Below are 26,380 nucleotides of genomic sequence, written 5' to 3' on the forward strand. Positions count from 1 at the left end.
AACCCATTTGACAAATGGTGTGATACCACATATATTCTTGAGAAGTTGTGAAATTTGTTGTACATCAATTGTATAACCTGAGTGTTTACAGGCCAATGACACTTTCAATCCTCAAATCCTAACGTCAAAGAAGTGGCAAATGAAATCGCTCCATAAAATAAAAAATAAAAAGACAACGCAGCAAAGTAACAGTCACTGATCATTTAATGGCCCTTTCAGACTGTCCACCATCTCTCACACACACAATCTTATTTAACCATGAAAGACTGTCTTTTAAATTTCAAACGGATCCCACTCTGACACACCAGTGGAGGGTCCTGACTGTCTCTTAGCTCTGTCTCTTAGCTCTGGTGGCTAAGCCAGGTGTGACGACGGCTCTCAGACAGGCTCCTCATGCTGTGATCTGTTGTTGTTGTTGTTAGGATTCTGAACAAAGTTGACAGAGTACGATCCAGTGCCCGAATCCTGGTTTACCTGGAAGTTTGATGTGGACAGACCAAATGGCCGCAGGAACATATTGCCCAAGTCCTTCAGTTTGCCTGATGACAGATAGATAGGGAGAGACATTAAAAAGCTAAATAATGACAAAAACGATGATGAAAACAAAATGACCAATAACACATGAAAACATTTAATTGAAATCAGTATTTTTCTATTGACAATTGCAAATGAGAGGATATTCCAATACACTGTATGCTTAAGTTTTGTTCTACTCCACAAACYTAGTACTTTAGAAGTGAGTTTTCCCCAGCACAGCTCCAAGGGTCTTAATGCAGCCAAATTAATAGGAAATGTTGATTAAAGAACCTCTCCGGCCTCTCTCCCTACACACCGCTTTGTGGTCAATTTCAATTCCAAGCAGTTGATATGTGTTCCCCACTCCCAGCCTAGTGAGTAACAACTGGGTCCACACCACCTTATAGTTGACCATGATGGAACAGAACCGGCTCTACACTTATGTTATTTTWGGTCCACCCTCACCTGCCAACAATATGATTTAAAACATATCACAAGGCACCATTGTTTTTTTTTGTTGTGCTAGTCAGTGAATGTACTTTAGTCTTTAAAAACAAGTTGTAGAAACATCTCAAGAATGATCAATGGGGGGGGAAAACGATGCACCTGAGCTCAATTTCGAGTCTCAAAGCAAAGGATCTGAATACTTATGTAAATAAGCAATCTGTTGTTTAAAAAAATATATACATTTGCAAACATTTCTAAAAACCTGTTTTCGCTTTGTCATTAAGGGGTATTGTGTGTAGATTGATGAGGATTTTTAAAATCCATTTTAGAATAAGGCTGTAACGTAACAAAATGTGGAAAAAGGGAAGGGGTCTGAATACTTTCCGAATGCACTGCACTTATGTCTTCCTGGGGGTGCAATCTACGCAAAACAAAAGCAGTTGGTGATCTCATACCCATCATATCGTCCTTCAGCTTCTCATTTCGCTCGTGGATCTGTTGTGGAAGCCGCTGTACGGAGGAGAGGGAGAGAGACAGTCAAGGTAAATGACTAGCCATGCGCCTGATTGCCAGTAGTCTTCACAGCAGATACGGTTTACCTTCTGCTGATCTTACCACAACAACCTTATATTCTACTCATCCTACCAGCACTGTTAGGAATGGAACTTCAACGGAATAAAACACTTTCTACTACTTTACCTCCAGGTTGTCTTGGTAACATCCCTGTGGTGGGAACACTGCATTACACCTAACCCCTGCACTAGAGCTAGCGGGAGGTAACCCTTCACAGTAACACCTCATCCATCTCAAGTCAGAATGAGCCCTTTCCTCTGCTTTGTAATCACTGTCATCTTCTATCTAGGGTGCTGCAGGTCTATACAGCATCTTCCATCTAGGGTGCTGCAGGTCTACACAGCATCTTCCATCTAGGGTGCTGCAGGTCTACACAGCATCTTCTATCTAGGGTGCTGCGGTCTACCCAGCATTCTTCATCTAGGGTGCTGCAGGTCTCACAGCATCTTCCATCTAGGGTGCTGCAGGTCTAACACAGCATCTTCTATCTAGGGTCTGCAGGTCTACACAGCATCTTCCATCTAGGGTGCTGCAGGTCTACACAGCATCTTTCCATCTAGGGTGCTGCATGGTCTACACAGCACGTTCCAAGGACAGAAGTTCTCATCACACATTATCCATTCTAGATCAAACTACACTGAACAAAATATAAAAACGCAAATAAAATATTTTATTGAGTTACAGTTCATAAACGCAGCAAAAAAAACTCCTCACTGTCAACTGCGTTTATTTTGTGTAATATTTTGTATGAACATAAGAATCAACAACAGACAAACTGAACAAGTTCCACAGACATGTGACTAGGAAGAAATGATAAGTGTGTCCTGAACAATGGGGGGGTCAAAATCAAAAGTAACAGTCAGTATCTGGTGTGGCCACCAGCTGCATCTCCTCATGGGACTGCACCAGATTTGCCAGTTCTTGCTGTGAGATGTTACCCCACTCTTCCACCAAGGCACCTGCAAGTTCCAGGACATTTCTGGGGGAATGGCCCTAGCCCTCACCCTCCGATTCAACAGGTCCCAGACATGCTCATGGGATTGAGATGCAGGCTCTTCGCTGGCCATGGCAGAAAACTGACATTCCTGTCTTGCAGGAAATCACGCACAGAACGAGCAGTATGGCTGGTGGCATTGTCATGCTGGAGGGTCATGTCAGGATGAGCCTGCAGGAAGGGTACCACATGAGGGAGGAGGATGTCTTCCCTGTAACGCACAGCGTTGAAATTGCCTGCAATGACAACAATCTCAGTCCGATGATGCTGTGACACACCGCCCCAGACCATGACGGAACCTCCACCTCGTTCCCGCTTCAGAGTACAGGCTTCGGTGTAACGCTCATTCCTTCGACGATAAACGCAAATCCGACCCTCACCCCTGGTGAGACAAAACCGCGACTCATCAGTGAAGAACACTTTTTGCCAGTCCTGTCTGGTCCAGCGATGGTGGGTTTGTGCCCATAGGCGACGTTGTTGCTGGTGATGTCTGGTGAGTACCTGCCTTACCACAGGCCTACAAGCCCTCAGTCCAGCCTCTCTCAGCCTATTGCGGAGAGTCTGAGGACTGATGGAGGGATTGTGCATTCCTGGTGTAACTCGGACATTTGTTGTTGCCATCCTGTACCTGTCCCGCAGGTGTGATGTTCGGATGTACCGATCCTGTGTAGGTGTTGTTACACGTGGTCTGCCACTGCGAGGACGATCAGCTGTCCGTCCTGTCTCCCTGTCTTAGGCGTCTCACAGTACGGACATTGCAATTTATTGCCCTGGCCACATCTGCGGTCCTCATGCCTCCTTGCAGCATGCCTAAGGCACGTTCACACGCAGATGAGCAGGGARCCTGGGCATCTTTCTTTTGGTGTTTTTCCAGAGTCAGTAGAAAGGCCTCTTWAGTGTCCTAACGTTTTATAACTGTGACCTTAATTGCCTACCGTCTGTAAGCTGTTAATGTCTTAACAACCGTTCCACAGGTGCATGTTCATTAATTGTTTATGGTTCATTGAAAAAGCATGGGAAACAGTGTTAAAACCCTTTACAATGAAGATCTGTGAAGTTATTTGGATTTTTAAGAATTATCTTTTAAAGACAGGGTCCTGAAAAAGGGACATTTGGTTTTTTGCTGAGATTAAGGAAAATCGGTCAATTGAAATAAAGTCATTAGGCCCTAATCTATGGATTTCACATGACTGGGAATACAGATATTCAACTGTTGGCCACAGAAACATAAAAAAATAAAAAAGCACTGCACTTATATCTTTGAAATGTTTTCCTGGGGGTGCAGGAAAACCAGTCAGTATCTGGTGTGACCACCATTTGCCTCGTGCAGTGCGACATCTCCTTCACATAGGCTGTTGATCGTGGGATGTACGTACATACCCCAACCAGAAGCCATGGATTACAGGCTACATTCGCACTGAGCTAAAGGGTAGAGCTGCCGCTTTCAAGGTGCGGGACTCTAACCTGGAAGCTTATAAGAAATCCTGTGGAATGGTTTCCTACTCCTCTTCAATGGCTTTGCGAAGGTTCTGGATATTGGCGGGAACTGGAACACGCCGTTGTACGCATCGATCCAAAGCATCCCAAACATGTCTGGTGAGTATGCAGACCATTGAAGAACTGAGACATTGTCAGCTTCCAAGTAGTATACAGATTATCATGCTGAAACATGAGGTGATGGCGGTGGATGAATGGAACGACAATGGACCTCAGGATCTCATCACGGTATCTCTGTGCATTCAAATCGCCATTGATAAAATGCAATTGTGTTCGTTGTCTGTAGCTTATGCCTCACCATACCATAACCCCACCGCCACCATGGGGCACTGTTCACAACGTTGACATCAGCAAACCACTCACCCACACGACGCCATACACGCTTGTCTGCCACCTGCCTGGTACAGTTGAAACTAGGATTCATCCGTGAAGAACACACTTCTCCAGCGTGCCAGCGGCCATTGAAGGTGAGCATTTGCCCAGTGAAGTCAGTTACAACGCCAAACTGCAGTCAGGTCAAGACCCTGGTGAGGACGACAAGCACACAGATGAGCTTCCCAAAGACGGTTTCTGACCGTTCCTGCAGAAATTCTTCAGTTGTGCAAACCCACAGTTTCATCAGCTGTCCGGGTGGCTGGTGTCAGACGATTCTGCAGGTGAAGAAGCCGGAAGTCCTAGGCTGGCGTGGTTACACGTGGTCAGCGGTTGAGGCCAGTTGGACATACTGCCAAATTCTCTAAAAAAAACATTGTAGGTGGCTTATGGTAGCGAAATGAACATTAAATTATCTGGCAGCAGTTCTGGTGGACATCCCTGCAGTTAGCATGCCAATTGCACGCTCCCTCAAAACTTGAGAGATCTGTGGCATTGTGTTGTGTGACAAAACTGCACATTTTAGAGTGGCCTTTAAATGTCCCCAGTACAAGGTGCACCTGTGTAATGATCATGCTGTTTAATCAGCTTCTTGATATACCACACCTGTCAGGTGGATGGATTATCTTGGCAAAGGAGAAATGCTCACTAACAGGAATGTAAACACATTTCTGCCCAAAATTAGATAAAAATAAGCTTTTTGTGAGTATGGAAAATTTCTGCTCACGAAACAWGGGACTGACACTTGTTGCGTTTATATTTTTGTTCAGTATAATTAACTGTGGAGTTGTTGGGAGGAGTGGATTCTCTGYTAAGTGTATGTGTGCGTACACGTGTGTGTCGGGGCTGGGGAGATAAGACGAGAGTATTTTGAGACCKTGTAGTGTCAGATGGTGCATTTCAGATGGAGAAAAGCTTCTATTCCAGGCCAGTCCAAGCCGCGCCTCAAATGGTACCCTATTCCCTATATATTGCACTTAGTAGGGACTAATAGGGTGCCATTTGGGATGCAGACGCTGTGAGCTTGTGTTGTGTAAGCCTCCCCCTCATGGCTACATTAGTAAGAGCTGCTGCTCGGCTCCTGTTATTATTGCAGGGCCTCATTCAGAACAAATCAGGAACATAGATACAGTCAACCACAAACCTCATTGATTGGAAAGATGAGAAACACGTCTTTGTCCAAGACATTTCAGTTTGCCTAGCATTCAATATTTCATGTTAAACAGTAATMCATTTTTTTATTTGATGAATTTGACACCCTAGCTATTAAACAAGCAAAATCAATGAAATGGTTTAATAACTGGGCCTCATATCAAACGCTTCATTATTATTGATTATAATGACTCTTCGGGTTTTGCCAAAGGCAAACCTAACAACATTCAATGTTGGTAAGCAAGAAGAAAATGTAAAACCAACCCTTACACAATACTGTTCATGTGTTAACTCCGACATTGAAATGTGCATTTACTGAAMAGTGTTGTTTTGTTGTATATGTTTTTTGGGGGAGGGTATTACTTTTTCCCCCCGATCTTGTCTCATCGCTGCAACTCCCAAACGGGTCGAAAGAGGCAAAGGTCGAGTCATGCGTCCTCCGAAACATGACCTGCCAAACCGKGCTTCTTAACACCCGGAAGCCATCCGCACCAATGTGTCAGAGGAAACACTGTTCAACTGACGACCGAGGTCAGCCTGCAGGCACCCGGCCTGCCACAAGGAGTCTCTAAAGCGTGATGAGCCAAGTAAAGCCCCCCCCGGCCAAACCCTCCCATAACCCGGATGACGCTGGGCCAATTGTGCGCCGCTCTATGGGACTCCCGATCACGGCTGGTTGTGATACAGCCCGGGATCGAACCTGGGTCTGTAGTGATGCAGTGCCTTAAACCTCTACGCCACTCGGGAGGCAAAGAGTGACTTAAAATGTAAGCCTTCTCTATTCTGCTAACACTTATATATTAGAGTTAAATGTCAGTGGTTGCTACTAACCATGCAGGCCTCTCTGGCTGAAGGCAGGTCGGGGTCTTTCTCCAAAGCAGCCTTGTAGTCTTCCAAAGCCTCATCCAGCTTGTCTGTTTTCTCATAGAGCTCTGCCCTCCGCAGGATCGCTCGCATGTAGTTTGGGTTCAACTCTATGGCTGGAGGTGACGAAACAAGGACACATGTTCAGAGTGCTAGTTACGTAGCGATGGGTTATGAATAATTAAAATGGCATTTATCCAAATCTGCAGCRGGTGTTTGTGATTTTGATCATAGCAACTGTAATTTAAGGCGATACGCCTGGATCGGTTGAACAGAATTATTATTATTATTAAATATTTTTTTAAACAGTGTTCTGGAGTGGGAATTGTGTCTTCTTCACACACAATATACTGGGAAAGAAGCACACACCATGTCACAGACAGTTCAATCGTCTGGCATTGTGGAATTAGAACAGAGAAGTAACAGACTCACCCTTTGTGCAATCAGCGATGGCTCTCTCATTCTTATCCTATTAGGGGGGAGGGGGAAGGTGTTTCAAACTCAGCAGTCACCATTTTGTTATGTATTTGTTTGGGTGGAAAGGTTATGACAAGATGACATCAACTCCAAATGACCTGTTGATGTCTTGACCCGAGCTATCTGAATAACCAGGTAGGATTGTGTTTGCCAGTCAAACCTATCCTAAACTTGTGTAGTATGTAGCTACAGTAGAACACCACTAGGGGTCACAAGAGATCTGTCTCTCTTAACCCCACCCTCTTGGGAGATAATGGTGGTTTACTCAGCGCTTCATTTTAGCCTGCTAGAACAGGATCCAGCACCTCTCCATTTTGGACTGTTTAATTCCGGAACCTATTTGACTGGATCCAGTACCTATCGTGGCATAAAACATAATTTTCACTTTTTGCTATGTAAACATGCAGATAAAAAAGAGATCAAAGTTCATTCGTGTTGCCTCTTTGTTAATTCCCCCCTCAAAGACGTGATGTGAAAAAAAGTAGATTTCCAGCCCAGGGTTGATATTCTAAGAGTTGATTCGGGTTGGGCCAGTCAGGGCTTAAGGTTTGCACAACGTTGTAACCTATACTTGAGACCAAACAAGTGGCCGTGGCTGTGTGAGAAGCACACCAGTATCTCTCACAGAACTGGAATGAGATRCCCTTTATGTGATCTTTCTCCCTCTCTCCGCTCTGATAGACATGACCCTGCAACTCATCATGCATTTCCTTACAGATCATATATAAAGGGTTCTGAAGGAGCTATATAAAGGGTTCTGAAWAGSCTAGTACACCATGAGAATGCCTATAATTTGGCCGCAGAGGATCAATAGCTTCTTTAAAAATAGCCTAGCTMTGGATGGTATGTAGCCCAATAACAAGGCATGCCTACAGTCGGGAATGCGTGGCAAATCTGTCAGCGAACAGCATGCAGACAAAACAGGCCTTGAGCAATATTTTAAAATACAATCGTGTGAAAACACAGGTTGGAAAGCAAATGGCTCCTGCTGAAAAGAGAAGACTAAATCAGTTTGTAGGCTACCAAAATATTCGATCAAATTTCAACAGTGGAGGCTGCTGAGGGGAGGACGGCTCATAATAATGTCTGGAATGGAATAAATGGAATGGTATGAAACATGTAAACCAGGTGTTAAATACCATTCCATTGACTCCATCCCGATCATTATTATGAGCCGTCCTCCACCCAGCACTTCCACTGACTTTCAAATATTGTTTTACAAAGTAACAAAGTAAAACAAGAGGCTTTTGGCACGAGCTCGTCGGCCATCACCAGCGACTGAGCTGCGCATCACTGGGCGAGTCAGTGAAAGTGGAAAGCATTTTTAGGACTYTAATTTCCTCCTCATATTGTAGCCTACAATGTCTCCACACACCTGGGCTATTGATGGATTCAAGACAAGGTCGTTTTTATTGATCACAGACTCTGTCAGTGTCAAAGTAATGTCCGGTAAGCACTGGGTTTACGTGATATAAATGTGCAATAAAATGTAGACTTCAGCTGTCTGAGACTGACATTCAGGAGACCTCAGAAGGGTTATAACTACCCAACCTGATTACCTCAAATGGGTCCTCAGAGTTRCTCACTTGGTTAAGTTGAAATGTTACTAGCTATCACTCTTACCAGGTGCAGGCGGGCAGCAGCACGGTTAGAGAAGAGGATAGCTCTCTCCTTGCTGTAACACACAGGGCATAATCCTAAAGCTGCAGTGTACGACMKCTCTGCCTCAGTGTGCTCTGGGAAGATATGAAGAAGTGTCAAGTCAATTACCCATCCAAGTAAGCATTGCTGCTGGTGCACACGTACATACAGTATACAGTGCATTKGGAATGTATTCAGACCCCTTGACTTTTTCTACATTTTGTTTACGTTACATCCTTATTCTAAAATTGATTACATTCCCCCCCCCCCTCAATCTACACACAATAACCCATAATGACAAAGCAAAAACGGGTTTATACATTTTTGCAAATGTATAAAAAGAAACAATGAAATATCWCATTTACATATGTATTCAGACCCTTTGCTCTGTACTTTGTTGAAGCACCTTTGGCAGCGATTACAGCCTCGATGTTTTCTTGGGTATGACGCTACAAGCTTGGCACACCTGTATTTGGGGAGTTTCTCCCATTCTTCTCAGCAGATCCTCTCAAGCAGTCAGGTTGGATGGGGAGCGTCGCTGCACAGTTATTTTCAGGTCTCTCCAGAGATCGGTTGATTGGTTTCAAGCCCAGGCTCTGGCTGGGCCACTTAAGGACATTCAAAGACTTGTCCCAAAGCCACTCCTGCGCTGTCTTGGTTGTGTGCTTAGGGTCGTCGTCCTGTTGGAAGGTGAACCTTTGCCCTAGTCGCAGGTCCTGAATATTCTGGAGAAGGTTTACATCAAGGATCTCTCTGTACTTTGCTCCGTTCATCTTTCCCTCGATCATGACTAGTCTCCCAGTCCCTGCCGCTGAACAACATCCCCACAGCATGATGCTGCCACCACCATGCTTCACCGTAGGGATGGTGCCAGGTTTACTCCAGATGTGACACTTGACATTCAGGCCAAAAAGTTAAATCTTGGTTTCATCAGACCAGAGKATCTTGTTTCTCATGGTCAGAGTCCTTTAGGTGCCTTTTGGCAAACTCCAAGCGTCTGTCATGTGCCTTTTACTGAGGAGTGCCTTCCGTCTGGCCACTCTACCATAAAGGCCTGATTGGTGGAGTGCTGCAGAGATGGTTGTCCTTCTGTAAGATTCTCCCATCTCCACAGAGGAACTCTGGAGCTCTGTCAGAGTGACCATCGGGTTCTTGGTCACCTCCCTGACCAAGGTCCTTCTCCCCGATTACTCAGTTTGACTGGGCGGCCAGCTCTAGGAAGAGTCTTGGTGGTTCAAAACATCTTCCATTTAAGAATGATGGAGGCCACTTCTTGAGGATCTTCAATGCTGCAGAAATGTTTTGGTACCCTTCCCCAGATCTGTGCCTCGACACAATCCTGTCTCGGAGCTCTATGGACAATTTCTTCGACCTCATGGCTTGGTTTTTGCTCTGACATGCACTGTCAACTGTGTCTATACCTTATATAGACAGGTGTGTGCCTTTCCAAATCATGTCCAAATCAAATCAATTGAATTTACCACAGGTGGACTCCACTCAAGTTGTAGAAACATCTCAAGGATGATCAATGGAAAAAGGATGCACCTGAGCTCAATTTCGAGTCTCATAGCAAAGGGTCTGAATACATACATACATACATATTTTATACATTTGCAAAAATGTATAAAAACCTGTTTTCGCTTGTCATTATGGGGTATTGTGTTTAGATTGATGAGGAAAATGTTGATTTAATCTATTTTAGAATAAGGCTGTAATGTAACAAAATGTGGGAAAAAGGGAAAGGGGTCTGAATACTTTCTGAATGCACTGTATACACAGACACAGCCTTAATGTGAACAGTATGTTAACACTAYAGCACATTTTGGGGCCGACTCTCACTAGCTAGGTTTCCATCCAATTGGTGACGGTTTTTCATGTGAATATTCAAAAATCWGAAAACTTGACTTGTTGTGMATAAAAGACTGTGCGTGATGACATAGTGCACATAAAAATACCTTTTGTGGTTAAATTCACATACACTGAATAYAAAATACAAGTTAAATGGGTTTCCATCGCATTTTCAACCCTACTGATGGTTTTCTCACAAAAYAAATMGCYTTATATAGTGAGTGTGCCCACTCTGGTATTGGCAAATGCCTTTWAGCCAACAGCTCGCAGATACAGTGTGGGTATAGCCACTATCAGCGGGTTACAACTTTTTTCAGTTACTGTACCACCAACTGAATGATGCTCTGTCCAGAGTACCCCTGAAGTACCCCCTCTTGTGCATTTTACCAGTATCCTATTGGTCTCATGAGTCTTCTCAAGTACCCCCTGTCGATAGACCAAGTACCCCCAGGGGTCCTAGTACTCCTGGTTGGGAACCACTGGTTATACTTGATGAGATTATTATGGACAAAATATTATTTTTATTTGTCAACCAGCAACCAAGTATCGATCATCATGTCACCAGACTAAGACCCTCGATATTTATTGGAAAGAAGCATGAAGCTCATCCATCACCCTGTAAAGTTAATCATCATTTATTTAATCTGTAGCTCCATAAACTGCATGCTTTRCCCGACGAGTCGTAGTGGGAGGACCACACAACATGTCATCGCGTGACTCCAAGTTCACTTTGATGGTTATTATGTCAATATCTACGCACAAAAAAACGTTTCCACTGACATTTCTCGCATAATTAACTTTACCGACATGTACTTTACTCACGTAAAAAGATTAGATATCAGCATAAGTTTAAGTGAACCATTCTCTAAGATCCTGTTGGCCACATTTTCTCGTTTTCTCAAACATCCATCCTCCAGCAGTATACAGTTTAGCCTACAGCAGCTTACCTCCACTCTTGAACTGACTGTTCCCCTTGTCCTTCAGGCTCATGCTCTCCTCTCTGCGGCTCTATGGCACAGCAAAAAACAACAAACACATCAGATTGAGCTRTTGTAATGCCAAACTTACTGACCARCAAAATGATGGTTGTAGAGTTTCAAATGGCGCAATTTTTTTGTTGTTGTTGTTGACTAGGATGAAGAAGTTCACCTCTGTTTCCTCCTCTGTCATGTCTTTCTCCACTTGTCTCAGATACTCCTCATCAAATTCAGGGGGGGGGTTCTCTTCTTCATTCAGTTTAAGCTATCAGAATCTCCCCTCAACTGCCATACTCTTGTCTTCTTCAGTGCACCATCCCAAGTTTCTTTTCCTCTCCTCTTCACCTCCCAATAATGTAGTTCTCTCCCCTGACAACTCAGCTTCTTCTATTAACTCTGCATTGACGTGTTTTTTTCTGTGTTTGGTGAACATCCCTCTGTTTCCTGCATAATGCTGGGGCTTCTGAACAGTCAGTCCTTCTTGCTCTGTCACCCATGGGCCGTCTGCTCCATCCAGAGACTCCTCACAGTTCAAAGAAGGCATCGTCTCCCTGCTCAGTAGCTCTGTGGCTGCAGTGCTTTGGCCGTCTGGACATTCATGCTGTTCAGATACTCTCATAACATTGGTCAGAGAGTCGGTCATTTGTCAAGGATGCCTCAGACTCCTTGTCTGCTGAGGATTCCATTGAATTTTCTTCCTGTACAAAACTTCACATAGGAGGAATTGCAGTCAGTTTTTACATTGTCAATTTCACCTGTATCTCAGTTTAATCTTGGGATAGATTATGTCAGTCACACTACACTGAGATATGGAAATCTGACCATAGAAATCATATAATCACATTCTTTATCAATCTGTGCTAAGTGACATTGCTAGCTAGATCAGTGGTCTCTAGCTTTCAGTCAGAGAGGAAGAGAGGGCCCAACTCAGCAAAAAATCTGGCATTTTTTCGTTGTTTCCGCCCTTCTAGCAAGGACCTTTTGTATGGAGGTCGAAGTGGTCAAATTTTTGTCACAAAAAATGAATGGCTTATTTGCTATGTGAGGTTTATTTGCTCAAATATAAGTATTTCAATGTTATGAGTTTATTGATAGACGTAAAACACGTGACATCCAGGCAACTTTGAGAAAAAACACTTTATATCSGAGTTGTCTRAACATGGCTATGGATATTCGTGAAATGAGGCTAGTAACATAGCATTTCTCTCCATTGAATACAGGCGGTTGACGTCAACACCCCTCATCGAATATTCAAAAAGGGATTACAATAATGAGATGTTCACCAAGCCAAAGAAAATGAAATAAATATATATAACCTTGAGCATATATATAGTTGTTTATTTTATTTAACTAGGCAAGTCAGTTAAGAACMAATTATATTTACAATGACGGCCTACCCCGGCCAAACCCTAAARCGGACGACGCTGGGCCAATTGTGCGRCGCCCTATGGGACTCCCAATCACGTCCGGTTGTAATACAGCKCAGGTTCAAACCAGGGTCTGTAGTGACGCCTCTAGCACTGAGATGCAGTGCCTTAGACCGCTGCCCCACTCGGGAGCCCAACGATAGGCGGGAGCTGGACGGCTCCCATTGTTAAGGCAGAGAGACATGTATCTTGTCAGTATATCCATAATCTTCTGACTGTTCAGTTGCACCCTCGGCTAGCTAACGTTAGCCTAATAACGTCAGCTTGCTCTTTAACACAAAAGTAGTAGAGGCACTGTTTTTACTGCTACTAGGCTAGCGACATGACATATAACATAATAATAGCTACCAGTAGGTATGTTTTTCTAGCTAGCTGCTAACTTTATCCCATTTTCTTTTTAACTTCAGCGACAAAGCTATATTTCTGGCTAGTCAGCTAATGCTAGCTACCAGTTACAGACCCAAATGATACATATTGTGACATCTTTTCTATGTTTTCTATATCTTTGAATACTTGAAACTTAACTATGTATACACCAACGTAAATATACACAAAAATGGGTTGTTAATGGGTATAATACTGCATATTTTATACCTTGTGGCTACAGTCCTACCTGTACTCAGGATGACATTTCCTCTGTAAACATCTTTTCCGGCTTAACAAATCAATACGACGCTGAGGCACTCTGGGAGATGTAGTCATTAAGGAAACAGTTTGCTCAAAGAACGTTTCACCTTCAACATAAATCATTAAAGTCCCAGTGCAGTCAAAAACATAATAATCCCGTGTGGTGAATATATTTCCACACTATGAGGTTGGAATAATTTTGTGAAAATTATGATAATGCCCTTTTAATGTAAGAACATTTTGAAAAGACCGCCTGAAATTTCAGCCTGTTTTGGTGGGAAGGAGTTTTGGCCTGCCTGGTAGTGGTGACCCCTCATTCAGGGCAGGTGGTGCAGAGCCTTACCTGTTTAGCCCCCCAAAAAGAGAAAAATAAATAAATAAAAGTTAGCCTGTTTTTTTGCGTGTCACATATCAGTTTACAAACAGTGTAAAAAAAAACATTCCCTTACTTAATAAAGCCGCATACAAACATGGTCTCTTATTGAGTAAGGCAGCTCCAACATGCAGGTGTTTTCTGTGGTGGAGGGGCAGCCAGCGAATGCACATAGTGTAGGCGTTGGTAATCTTCTCTAGTTGCGCTGTGATTTGCTCAGTGTTCTGTCACTCATATGCTCAAGATTATATGTCTCCCCCTAGTCCAAGATGGCGTAGCAGTCAGGCGTCTTTGTCTTGTACCGTGTATATAACTTTTTTCTTTGCATGTATTTCGTATATATTTTGAAAATATTTTTTAAACCTCAACTCCAACATACTCTTCTGCAACCCGCCTCACCCAATGTGTTATGGATCTGCTATTTTCTTTACTTTAGAACCGGAACCCCCAACAGAAGCTAGCCAGCTAACTAGCTACTAGRTAGTAGTCAGCTAGCCACTGCTAGCGGTCATCAGCTAACCTTTAGCCCGGACTAAGCTAACCTTAACTCCTGCCAGTCTGCACAGCGCGATTCAACCCAGAGCATACTGGACTCTTTTCCCCCACATCTCTGAATTCCTACCACAAGCTCTGAACCTTTTCACTTGGATCATCGTAGCTAGGTAGCTGCTATCTGAGTGGCTATTCCTGGCTAACGTCCCTGCCGATCCATCACGACTGGTCTGCCGGCGTAACTGCCCGAGGGGGCTACAACTGACTCTTCCGTCGCGATGTCCCTCTAAGGACATTCTGCTAGCCTGCTAGCCCCTGCCCGCTAGCTGTCTAAATCGCCGTGTCTRCAGCCTGCCTAGCTACTCACTAGACCCCATGATKACTCGGCTATGCATGCCTCTTCCTAATGTCAATATGTTTTGGTTAGTGATTATTGTCTTATTTCACTGTAAAGCCTCCAGCCCTGCTCAATATGCCTTAGCTAACCCTTTTGTTCCACCTCCCGCACATGCGGTGACCTCACCTGGTTTAAATGGTGTCTCTAGAGACAATACCTCTCTCATCGTCACTCAATGCCTAGGTTTACCTCCACTGTATTCACATCGTACCACACCTTTGTCTGTACACTATGCCTTGAATCTATTCTTCCGTGCCCAGAAACCTGCTCCTTTTACTCTCTGTTCCGAACGCACTAGACAACCAGTTCTCATAGCCTTTAGCCCTACCCTTATTCTACTACTCCTCTGTTCCTCTGGTGATGTAGAGGTTAATCCAGGACTTGCAGTGCCTAGCTCCACTCCCATTCCCCAGGCGCTCTCATTTGCTGACTTCTGTATAACCGTAAAAGCCTTTTTTCATGCATGAACATTAGAAGCCTCCCTCCCTAAATTTGCTTTTCCACTCGGTTAGCACCACTCTGTCAACCCGGATGTCCTAGCCGTGTCTGAATCCTGGCTTAGGAAGGCCACCAAAAACCCTGAAATTTCCATCCATAACTATAAGATTTTCCGACAAGATAGAACTGCAAAATGGGGCMGAGTTGCAATCTACTGCAGAGATAGCCTGCAGAGTAATGTCATACTATCCAGGTCTGTGCCCAAACAATTCGAGCTTCTACTTTTAAAAATKCACCTTTCCAGAAACAAGTCTCTCACTGTTGCCGCTTGCTATAMACCACCTTCTGCCCCCAGCTGTGCCCTGGACGCCATATGTGAATTGATTGCCCCTCCTCAATCTCACACAAATTATCAATGAACCTACCAGGTACAACCCCAAYTCCGTAAACACGGGCACCCTCATAGATATCATCCTAACCAACCTTCCCTCCAAATACACSTCAGCTGTCTTCAACCAGGATCTCAGTGATCAGGGTCTGCGGTCAAATGACCACCCCTCATCACTGTCAAACGCTCCCTAAAACACTTCAGCGAGCAGGCCTTTCTAATCGACCGGGTATCCTGGAAGGATATTGACCTCAAGGTTACCCACATGAAGTACCGCCGCGCCACAGCACAACAACGGTGAGTCCAAAAAATATGTCTTGAATGCTGCTGCATAAATGATGCAATACGCCAGGAAAATACAGTTGAAGTCGGAAGTTTACATACACTTAGGTTGGAGTCATTAAAACTTGTTTTTCAACCACTCCACAAATACCAGGATGATATGTATGAACTTTCCAATTTGTAAGTCGCTCTGGATAAGAGCGTCTGCTAAATGACTTAAATGTAAATTGGTAAGGATTCACTACATGGTGCTGAAAAGAAAGCTCTGCTGTTGTGAAAGCTTTATGTAGGGCCTAACAGTTTGTGGGCCCGTTTGTCACTGTCATAGTAACAATTAATTTATTGTTTGGGGTTGTGATGTGTAGTGGCGTTTGCTGCATCCATCTAAAATTGAATAGTTTGCCCCACCAAGATTGACATGCTAAAATTGCCACTGCTGCCTGGTGACATCACCAGGCGGTAAATTGGTTAATAGACCAACAAGAAAGAGAGTTCCAAACCTCTCTGCCAATAACAGCTATTTTTCAGTTTTCCCCTCCTCACTCAGACGCCACTCCCAGACAGTCCTACCAAAATTCTTGCTTGAGATATTGCCCTAAGCTAAGAAGCTATTTTTGTTTATTTTTTTAAACATTTGATTGAAAAATCACCAGTAAGGTACTTAATTGTTACCAGGAATGATTTGATATTGAATTTAAAAAAATAAGTTTCATTGGACTTTGAAAAACCTGATGAAATCAGCATAATATATAGACTAGCCATTCAGAAATATCTGACATAAGTGTAAAGATTACATTAGCAATTGCAGGGTGGTGTGACCAATGGTCTTGGTTGACCTGACTAGTTTGGCTCGTGATGGAGACAATATACAGTATATATATATATATATGTATATATTTTTCTTCAAGGGAGCCAGCTAGTGCTACTTGCGCTGTGAGTCACAGCCATTATACCCAGTTAGTACTGTGACTCTAAAACACCCAGTTAGTACTGTGACTCTAAAACACCCAGTTAGTACTGTGACTCTAAAAACCCAGTTAGTACTGTAACTAAAACACCCAGTTATGTCTGTGACTAAAACACCCAGTTATTACTGTAACCTAAAACACCCCAGTTATTACTGTAATAAAGCACCCAGTTATTACTGTAAATAAAACACCCAGTTAGTACTGTGACTCTAAAACACCAGTTAGTACTGTGACTCTAAAACAACCCATTTAGTACTGTGACTCTAAAACCAGTATACTGTGATCTAAAACATCCAGTTAGTACTGTGACTCTAAAACACCCCAGTTAGTACTGTTGACTCTAAAACACCCAGTTATTACTGTAACTAAAACACCCAGTTATTACTGTAACTAAAGCACCCAGTTATACTGTAACTAAAACACCCAGTTAGTACTGTGACTCTAAAACACCCATTAGTACTGTGACTCTAAAACCCTATTAGTACTGTGACTCTAAACACCCAGTTAGTACTGTGACTCTAAACATCCAGTTAGTAACTGTGACTCTAAAACACCCGTTTAGTACTGTGACTCTAAAACCCCAGTTAGTAACTGTGACTCTAAAACACCCAGTTAGTACTGTGACTCTAAAACACCCAGTTTAGTACTGTGACTCTAAAAACACCCAGTTAGTAAATGTGACTCTAAAACACCCGGTTAGTACTTTGTGACTCTAAAACATCCAGTTATACTGTGACTCTAAACACCCGGTTAGTTACTGTGACTCTAAAACACCCAGTTAGTTACTGTGACTCTAAAACACCCGAGTTATACTGTGACTGCTAAAACATCCAGTTAGTACTGTGACATCTAAACACCCAGTTAGTACTGTGACTTAAAACACCCAGTTAGTACTGTGACTCTAAAACACCCGTTAGGTACTGTGACTCTAAAACACCCGGTTAGTACTGTAACTAAGCACCGGTTAGTACTGTGACTCTAAAACACCCGGTTAGTACTGTAACTAAAACCACCCAGTTATTACTGTACTCTAAAACACCCAGTTAGTACTGTGACTCTAAACACCCAGTTATACTGTACTCTAAAACCCAGTTAGTACTGGTGACTCTAAAACACCCAGTTAGTACTGTGACTCTAAAACACCCAGTTAGTATGTGAATCTAAAACACCCGGTTAGTACTGTGACTCTAAAACATCAGTTAGTACTGTGACTTCTAAACAACCTGGTTAGTACTGTGACCTCTAAAACAGACCACCCAGGTTAGTACTGTAACTAAAGCACCCGGTTAGTCTCTGTATTCCCTTTTTTCTAAAACAACGCCGGTTATGTACTGTGATCTAAACAGACCCAGTTAGTACTGTAACAAGCACCCGGTTATATGTGACTCTAAAACACCCGGTTAGTACTGTGACTCTAAAACACCCAGTTAGTATGTAACTAAAGCACCCGGGTTAGTACTGTGACTCTAAAACACCCGGTTAGTGCTGTAACTAAAGCACCCGGTTAGTACTGTGACTCTAAAACACCCGGTTAGTACTGTGACTCTAAAACACCCGGTTAGTCTGTAACTAAAACAACCCAGTTATTACTGTGACTCTAAAACACCCGGTTAGTACTGTGACTCTAAAACACCCGGTTAGTACTTGTGACTAAAACACCCAGTTATTACTCCCGTAACTGTAACTAAAACACCCAGTTATTACTGTAACTAAAACACCCAGTTTATTACTGTAACTAAAACACCCAGTTATTACTGTAAAACTAAAACACCCAGTTATTACTGTAACTAAAACACCCGTTATTACTGTAACTAAAGCACCCAGTTATTACTCTGTAACTAAAGCACCCAGTTAGTACTGTAAACTAAAGCACCCAGTTATTACTGTAACTAAAACACCCAGTTAGTACTGTAACTAAAACACCCGGTTATTACTGTAAACTAAAACACCCATTTAGTACTGTGATCCTAAAACACCCAGTTATTCTGTAACTAAAAACACCCAGTTATTACTGTAAACTAAAACACCCAGTTATTACTGTAACTAAAAACCCAGTAATTATGTGTAACTAAACACCAGTTATTACTGTAACTAAAACACCAGTTATTACTATATCAAAGCACCGCATTAGTACTGTAATTAAAACAACCAGTTATTACTGTAACTAAAGCACCCAGTTGTACTGTAACTAAACAACCAGTTATTACTGTAACTAAAGCACCAGTTAGTACTGTAACTAAAACACCCGGTTATTAACTGTAACTAAACATCCAGTTATTACTGTAACTACAAGAACACCCAGTTTACTGTAACTAAAAACCCAGTTCACTTACTGTATCTCTAAACTAACCACACCAGTTAGTACTGTAAACTAAAAACACAACAGTTTATTACTGTAACTAAAACACCCAAGTTAAGTACTGTAACTGAAGACACCATATTACTGTAACTAAAGCCACCCAGTTATTAACTGTAACTCTTAAAACACCCAGTTCATTACTGTAACTAAAACACCCAGTTAGTACTGTAACTCTTAACCAACACCCAGTTAGTACTGTAACTGAACACGCCAGTTATTTACTGTAACTAAAAACACCAACAGTTATTCTTGTAACTAAAACACCCAATTGATTACATGTAACTAACAACACCCAGTTATTACTGTGACTCTGAAACATGTCTCATGCATCGTGCATCAACAATTCTTCTGAGATGCAAGCTTTTTACTATTTGCTTTGCAAAGTTAAAAAGCTTTTAATAAAGCCTTCCAGAAGGATGCTGTTCGCTCCCCAAATCCAAATGCTGAGATCTTGTTTACAAATTATAAAAAGTAGTGGCCATTTAGCTGAGAGCGAGAGAGAGATGAGAAGAGGTGTGATGAGAACATTGTTTTATTCAAGATACATGATGGTGGACTATTATGATTTCGGATTATATTGCAAGACATATCTTCAAAATGTAACCTTTTGCTGGCATAGAAACTGCTCTGACTTCTGTGATGAAGCATTCTATTGTTCAAGATGTACGCAGTATGCTGCATCACTGAATGGGATAAGGGTCATATTTGCATAGGGGTGTTGTTCCTGACCCTGGTGTTGAACATCCTTGGCTCGACCTTGTGTTGCTATGGCTTCATGCTTACCGTTTGGAACAGACTGAACATATTTTTATTTGTTTTCAAGACAGCTACCCAAATTCCTCAACACGTCAGAAAAAACAAAGAAACATTGTGTTATTTGCCACACTTAATAAGGAGATTTTTTTTATGCTCCTGGGCCTTGCTCATCAAATGCTGTTGCTTGCCCCACAATAAAATACAGACTAGGATGTTGGAATGTGTAAAGATTTGGTCCACATGCCCTTAAAAGGAGGGGTTTATGGTGTATAACTTTCATCATATAATGCAGTGAGAAAAAAATGAATGAACGACCCAGAAAACATTTATCAATCAAGTTTTATGTTAACCCTTTCTGCACTCCAAAACCAAAATTTAAAAAAGAACAAATTAAAAATGGTTTAACCAAACTAAGCCATTTCTTTTGACAACATTCACCCGGTGCTGTCTTATCTGTGTCTTGAAAGATGTACATGTGGAGCTGTACGAGTTATGTGTGTGTGGTGTGTGTTGTGTGTGTGGTGTGTGTGTGTGTAATGAGAATAGTACTTATCACGTTTCCGTTCCCCTTCACTTGGTTATACAGTCACCATAGTGGGATAAGAAAAATAATAATATTGGTCTGAATTAAGATAGATACATTATAATGGACCTACACTATTATTCAGAGAGCAATTAGGGCAGTTTGAGCGTTGACAAATCCTTATATTACTATAGATCCATTGTTGTAGATCTATTGTACTGTAGATTCTATGTACTGTAATCTCATGTCTGTTAGATCATGTACATGTAGATCATGTACTGTAGATCTATGTACTGTAGATCTCAGTACCTGTATGATCCATGTGTAGTAGATTCTATGTACTGTAGACCATAGTATGTAGATCTATGTACTGTAGATCCATGTACTGTAAGATCCATCTGACAGCCACTGAGCATCCTTTAAGATACATTTTATTTTGTCACAACATAGTTATGTTGTTAATGCACTGTCCCTTCTAAAATTGTTTGAGAATTTAAAAGTACATTTCCCACTTTACATAAAACAACATTTCCATCACCACCTAATATTGTATAAATAACATCAATCCAAGTTTAGGCAGAGGATGTGAGTTACAAACGCTTGCTATGATCGGACAACTGTATTCAAGAATAACACCACTGGCGATACCTACTAAAAATGATTGAAAATATTACAAAGTTACACAGTGGTTGTTATGGAGATGTTCCAAATAGATTCATCACCAGAACTGGGATTCATGTCAATAATGAACTGCATGATCTCACACATGATGCCATGCACTCCAAGAAAGTTTAAAAAAAACAAACATACAATAGAGCAAATACATTATGACAACAAGAAACTTTTTTTTAAAACCCTAAAAAACATTATGTAGGAGACATGTCTTTTTTATATATTATTCCAAAGTTGTGGCAAAATGGCTTAAGGACAACAAAGTCAAGGTACTGGAGTGGCCATCACAAAGCCCTGACCTCAATCCCGAAGAAAGTTTGTGGGCAGAAGTGAAAAAGCGTGTGCGAGCAAGGAGACCTACAAACCTGACTGAGTTACACCAGCTCWGTCAGGAGGAATGGGCTAAAATTCACCCAACTTATTGTGGGAAGCTTGTGGAATGCTACTCGAAACGTTTGACCCAAGTTAAACAATTTAAAGGCATTGCTACCAAATACTAATTGAGTGTATGTAAACTTCTGACCAACTGGGAATGTGATGTAAGAAATAAAAGCTGAAATCAATCATTCTCTCTACTATCATTCTGACATTTCACATTCTTTAAATAAGGTGGTGATCCTAATTTTTACGAGGATTAAATGTCAGGAATTGTGCTAAACTGAGTTTAAATGTATTTGGCTAAGGTGTATGTAAACTTCCGACTTCAACTGTAGCTAAGAAAGTAATACTAAGTGTATTTTGTGTCGTAAACTGTTAGTAGTCCATGTGTCTCAACCTAAGAATTTTGTCCTGCCCCTCAGAACTTAGCCTACTGTTCTGACTTGGTGGTGCACATGTAGCCTATAGACTGTTTTAGAGAAATTAAATCATTGGATATTGTAAGAGCTTTCATTGTCTGCTTATATGCCCCCGTTATTTATCCTTTGGTTCTGACTTGGTGTACAGGGAGAATAATGTAAGACCGGGCCATGTTCTGAATTCTTTCGCAGTCCATTTCGAAAGTGCTGAACAAATAGGCATATCGACTACATCCATCTTAATCAAAATTACGGCTTSCCTCTTATCCGCTCCTCTTTTCCTCATGCCATAGTTTTTACATCTCCATTGTTATATTGCTTAGGTCTATCTCATTAGTATCTAATTAATCATTTAAGACAATGTTGGAATGATGCATTTCATTGTTTTGCTTACTTTGTGTATTATAATTAGATCATGTGCTTTTCTCCACGGGGAGGGATACTATATAATGTTGTTGGGTCTGTAACCATGTTTGCCAGTGACAGTCTCTTCCCATTCACATATTTATTTTCAACAGAAAGTTCAGTAATAGACCCATYTAATTCCAGCTTTTATTGCGAGGGATGTTTTGTTTGTGCCGTGCGCTGACTGTGTGTCTGTGTATAGTCTATAAAAGTGGATCCTCGTGATTGTATTTTCCTTCCTTTTTAGACCACATTGGCCTAATAAAATACTTCAAATGATAGGCTAACCACGTGTCTCTCTCTCTTTCTCTCTTTCTCCACCTCTCTCTCTCTCTCTCTCTCTCCCTCCACCTCTCTCTCTCTCCCGCTCTCTCTCTCGTCTCTCTCTGTCGCTCTCTCTCTCCTCTCTCTAACTCTCTCTCTCTTTCTCTCGTCTCGTTCGTCTCTCTCTCTCTCTCTCTCTCTCTCTCTCTCTCTCTCTGTGGTGACTTAAAGAAGAGTAAAGTTAAGGCCTCAACATCTTGCTGAATTTATCTGAATTACCACCTATCTGAATTTCTGTCGGTGTCCATTTTGAAAGTGTGGAACGAATAAGCCTTCCTCGTCGCAGCTTGTTTGCTTGCGCTTGCTTATACTTAGAGCTTAGTGTTAATGATATAAGAACAAACATTATGAATTTACTGAACATAAATGTAATCATGTTTGTGTATGGTTCGAAAGTCAAAACTSATGTCGGCATTTGTTATTATTGAAAGAGAATGCAGTTCTTATAGAGTTACACAAATTCATAAGGAGTCAGCAGAAACCATATTTATTTAAGCAAGTCAGCCATATCAGCTTTTGTTTTTAAAAAGGCTGTAAATGAGGCTGAATGAACTGTGTCGCTGCCAGACAAGGCTCCTCTGATAGCCAGGTGTAGTAGTGGTCCCGTGTGGCTCAGTTGGTAGAGCATGGCGCTTGCAACGCCAGGGTTGTGGGTTCATTCCCCACGGGGGACCAGGATGAATATGTATGAACTTTCCAATTTGTAAGTCGCTCTGGATAAGAGCGTCTGCTAAATGACTTAAATGTAAATGTGGTAAGGATTCACTACATGGTGCTGAAAAGAAAGCTCTGCTGTTGTGAAAGCTTTATGTAGGGCCTAACAGTTTGTGGGCACCGTTTGTCACTGTCATAGTACACATTAATTTATTGTTTGGGGTTGTGATGTGTAGTGGCTTTGCTGGCATCCATCTAAAATTGATAGTTTGCCCCACAAGATTGACATGCTAAAATTGCCACTGCTGCCTGGTGGCATCACACAGGCGGTAAATTGGTTAATAGACCAACAAGAAAGAGAGTTCCAAACCTCTCTGCCAATAACAGCTATTTTTCAGTTTTCCCCCTCCTCACTCAGACCATCCCAGACAGTCCTCAAAATTCTTGCTTGAGATATTGCCCTAAGCTAAGAAGCTATTTTTGTTTATTTTTTTTAAACATTTGAATTGAAAACAATCACAGTAAGGTACTTAATTGTTACCACGGAATGATTTGATATTGAGATTTTAAAAAATAAGTTTCATTGGACCTTTGAAAAACCTGATGAATCACCTAATATATAGACTAGCCATTCGAAATATCTGACATAAGTGTAAAGATTACATTCAGCACATTGCAGGGTGGTGATGACCAATGGTCTTGGTTGACCTGACTAGTTTGGCTCGTGATGGAGAACAATATACAGTATATATATATATATATATATATATATATATATATATTATATATATAGTAATATTTTTCTCAGGGAGCCCAGCTAGTGCTACTGCGCTGTGAGTCACAGCCATTATACCCAGTTAGTACTGTGACTCTAAAACACCCCAGTTAGTACTGTGACTCTAAAAACACCCCAGTTAGTACTGTGACTCTAAAACACCAGTTAAGTACTGTGACTCTAAAACACCCAGTTAGTACTGTGACTCTAAAACACCAGTTAGTACTGTGACTCTAAAACACCCAGTTAGTACTGTGACTCTAAAACACCCAGTTACGTACTGTGACTCTAAAACACCCAGTTATTACTGTGACTCTAAAAACACCCAGTTAGTACTGTGACTCTAAAACACCCAGTTAGTACTGTGACTCTAAAACACCAGTTAGTACTGTGACTCTAAAACACCAGTTAGTACTGTGACTCTAAACACCAGTTAGTAACCTCGTGACTCTAAACACCCAGTTAGTACTGTGACTCTAAAACACCCAGTTATTACTGTGACTCTAAACACCCCTTAGTACTGTGACTCTAAAACACCGGTTAGTACTGTGACTCTAAAAACACCCGGTTAGTACTGTGACTCTAAAACACCCAGTTAGTACTGTGACTCTAAAACACCCAGTTAGTACTGTGGACTCTAAAACACCCAGTTAGTACTGTTGACTCTAAAACACCCAGTATTACTGTAACTAAAAACACCCAGTTAATTACTGTAACTCTAAAACCCCAGTTATTTACTGTAACTAAAACACCCGTTATTACTGTAACTAAACACCCAGTTATTACTGGTAACTAAAACACCCAGTTATTACTGTAAATAAAACACCCAGTTATTACTGTAACTAAACACCAGTTATTACTGTAACTAAAGCACCCAGTTAGTACTGTAACTTAAACACCCAGTTATTACTGTAACTAAAGCACCCAGTTAGTACTGTAACTAAAACACCCAGTTATTACTGTAACTAAAGCACCCAGTTAGTACTGTAATTAAAACACCAGTTAGTACTGTATTATAAAACACCCAGTTAGTACTGTAACTAAAACACCAGTTATTACTGTAACTAAAACACCCAGTTATTCTGTAACTAAACACCAGTTATACTGTACTCTAAAACACCAGTTAGTACTGTAACTAAAACACCCAGTTATTACTGTAACTAAAAACACCAGTTAGTACTGTAACTAAACACCCAGTTATTACTGTATAAAAGCACCCATTATTACTGTAACTCTAAAACACCCAGTTATTCCTGTAACTAAAACACCCAGTTAGTACTGTAACTGAAACACCCAGTTATTACTGTAACTAAAACCCAGTTATTACTGTAACTAAAACACCCAGTTATTACTGTAACTAAAACACCCAGTTATTACTGTAACTCTGAAACATGTCTCATGCATCGTCATCAACAATTCTTCTGAGATCACTTTTTACTATTTGCTTGAAAAGTAAATTTTTTAAAAAAATGCTCCAGAAAGAAGGTGCTTGCTCCCCAAATCCAAATGCTGATATCTTGTTTACAAATTATAAAAGTAGTGGGCCATTTAGTGAGAGCGAGAGAGAGAGTGAGAGAGAGTGTGTGAGAGAACATTGTTTTATTAAGATCACATGATGTGGACTATATATGATTTTTGGATTATATGCAAGAAATATCTTCAAAATGTACCTTATTGCTGGCATAGAAACTTCTCTGAACATTCTGTGATGAGCATCTATTGTTCAAGATGTACGCAGTATGCTGCATCACTGAATGGATAAGGGTCATATTTGCATAGGGGTGTGTGTTCCTGACCCTGGTGTTGAACATCCTGCCTCGACCTGTGTTGCATATGCTTCATGCTACCGTTGGACAGACTGAACATATTTTATTTGTTTCAAGAAGCTACCAAATTCCTCAACAGTCAGAAAAAACAAGAAACATGTTGTATTGCCACACTTAATAAGGAGATTGTTTTATGCTCCTGGCCTTGCTCATCAATGCTGTTGCTTGCCCACAATAAAATACACTGGATGTTGGAATGTGTAAAGATTTGTCCCATGCCCTTAAAAGGAGGGTGTTTATGTGTATAACTTTCATCATAATAATGCAGCTGAGAAAAAAATGATGAACACCCAGAAACATTTATAAATCAAGTTTATTTAACCCTCTGCACTCAAAACCATTTACAAAAGAACATAATGTACAACTAAGCCATTTCTTTTGACACATTTCACCTCGGTGCTGTCTTATCTGTGTCTTGAAAGAATGTACAGTGAGTGGTGATTATGGTGTGTGTGTGTGTGTGTGTGTGTTGTGTGTGTGTGTGTGTGGTGTGTGTGTGTGTGTGTGTGTGTGTGTTGTGATGTGTGTGTGTGTGTGTG

General features: G+C 41.5%; 1 protein-coding gene across 1 annotated transcript; it reads right to left on the bottom strand.

Moving 5' to 3' along the window:
* Positions 1-186: 186 nt before the first annotated feature.
* LOC111950655 (tetratricopeptide repeat protein 1-like) lies at positions 187-12,063 on the bottom strand. Its single transcript, XM_070434299.1, is given in 8 exon segments — positions 187-539; positions 1,419-1,473; positions 6,383-6,531; positions 6,848-6,884; positions 8,516-8,628; positions 11,329-11,389; positions 11,531-12,005; positions 12,007-12,063. Coding segments are annotated over 8 exon segments (1,089 nt in total). The 5' UTR covers positions 12,045-12,063; the 3' UTR covers positions 187-378.
* Positions 12,064-26,380: the final 14,317 nt, after the last annotated feature.

Source organism: Salvelinus sp. IW2-2015, linkage group LG23 (genome assembly GCF_002910315.2).
Source record: "Salvelinus sp. IW2-2015 linkage group LG23, ASM291031v2, whole genome shotgun sequence".
NCBI classification, from domain to species: Eukaryota; Metazoa; Chordata; class Actinopteri; order Salmoniformes; family Salmonidae; genus Salvelinus; species Salvelinus sp. IW2-2015.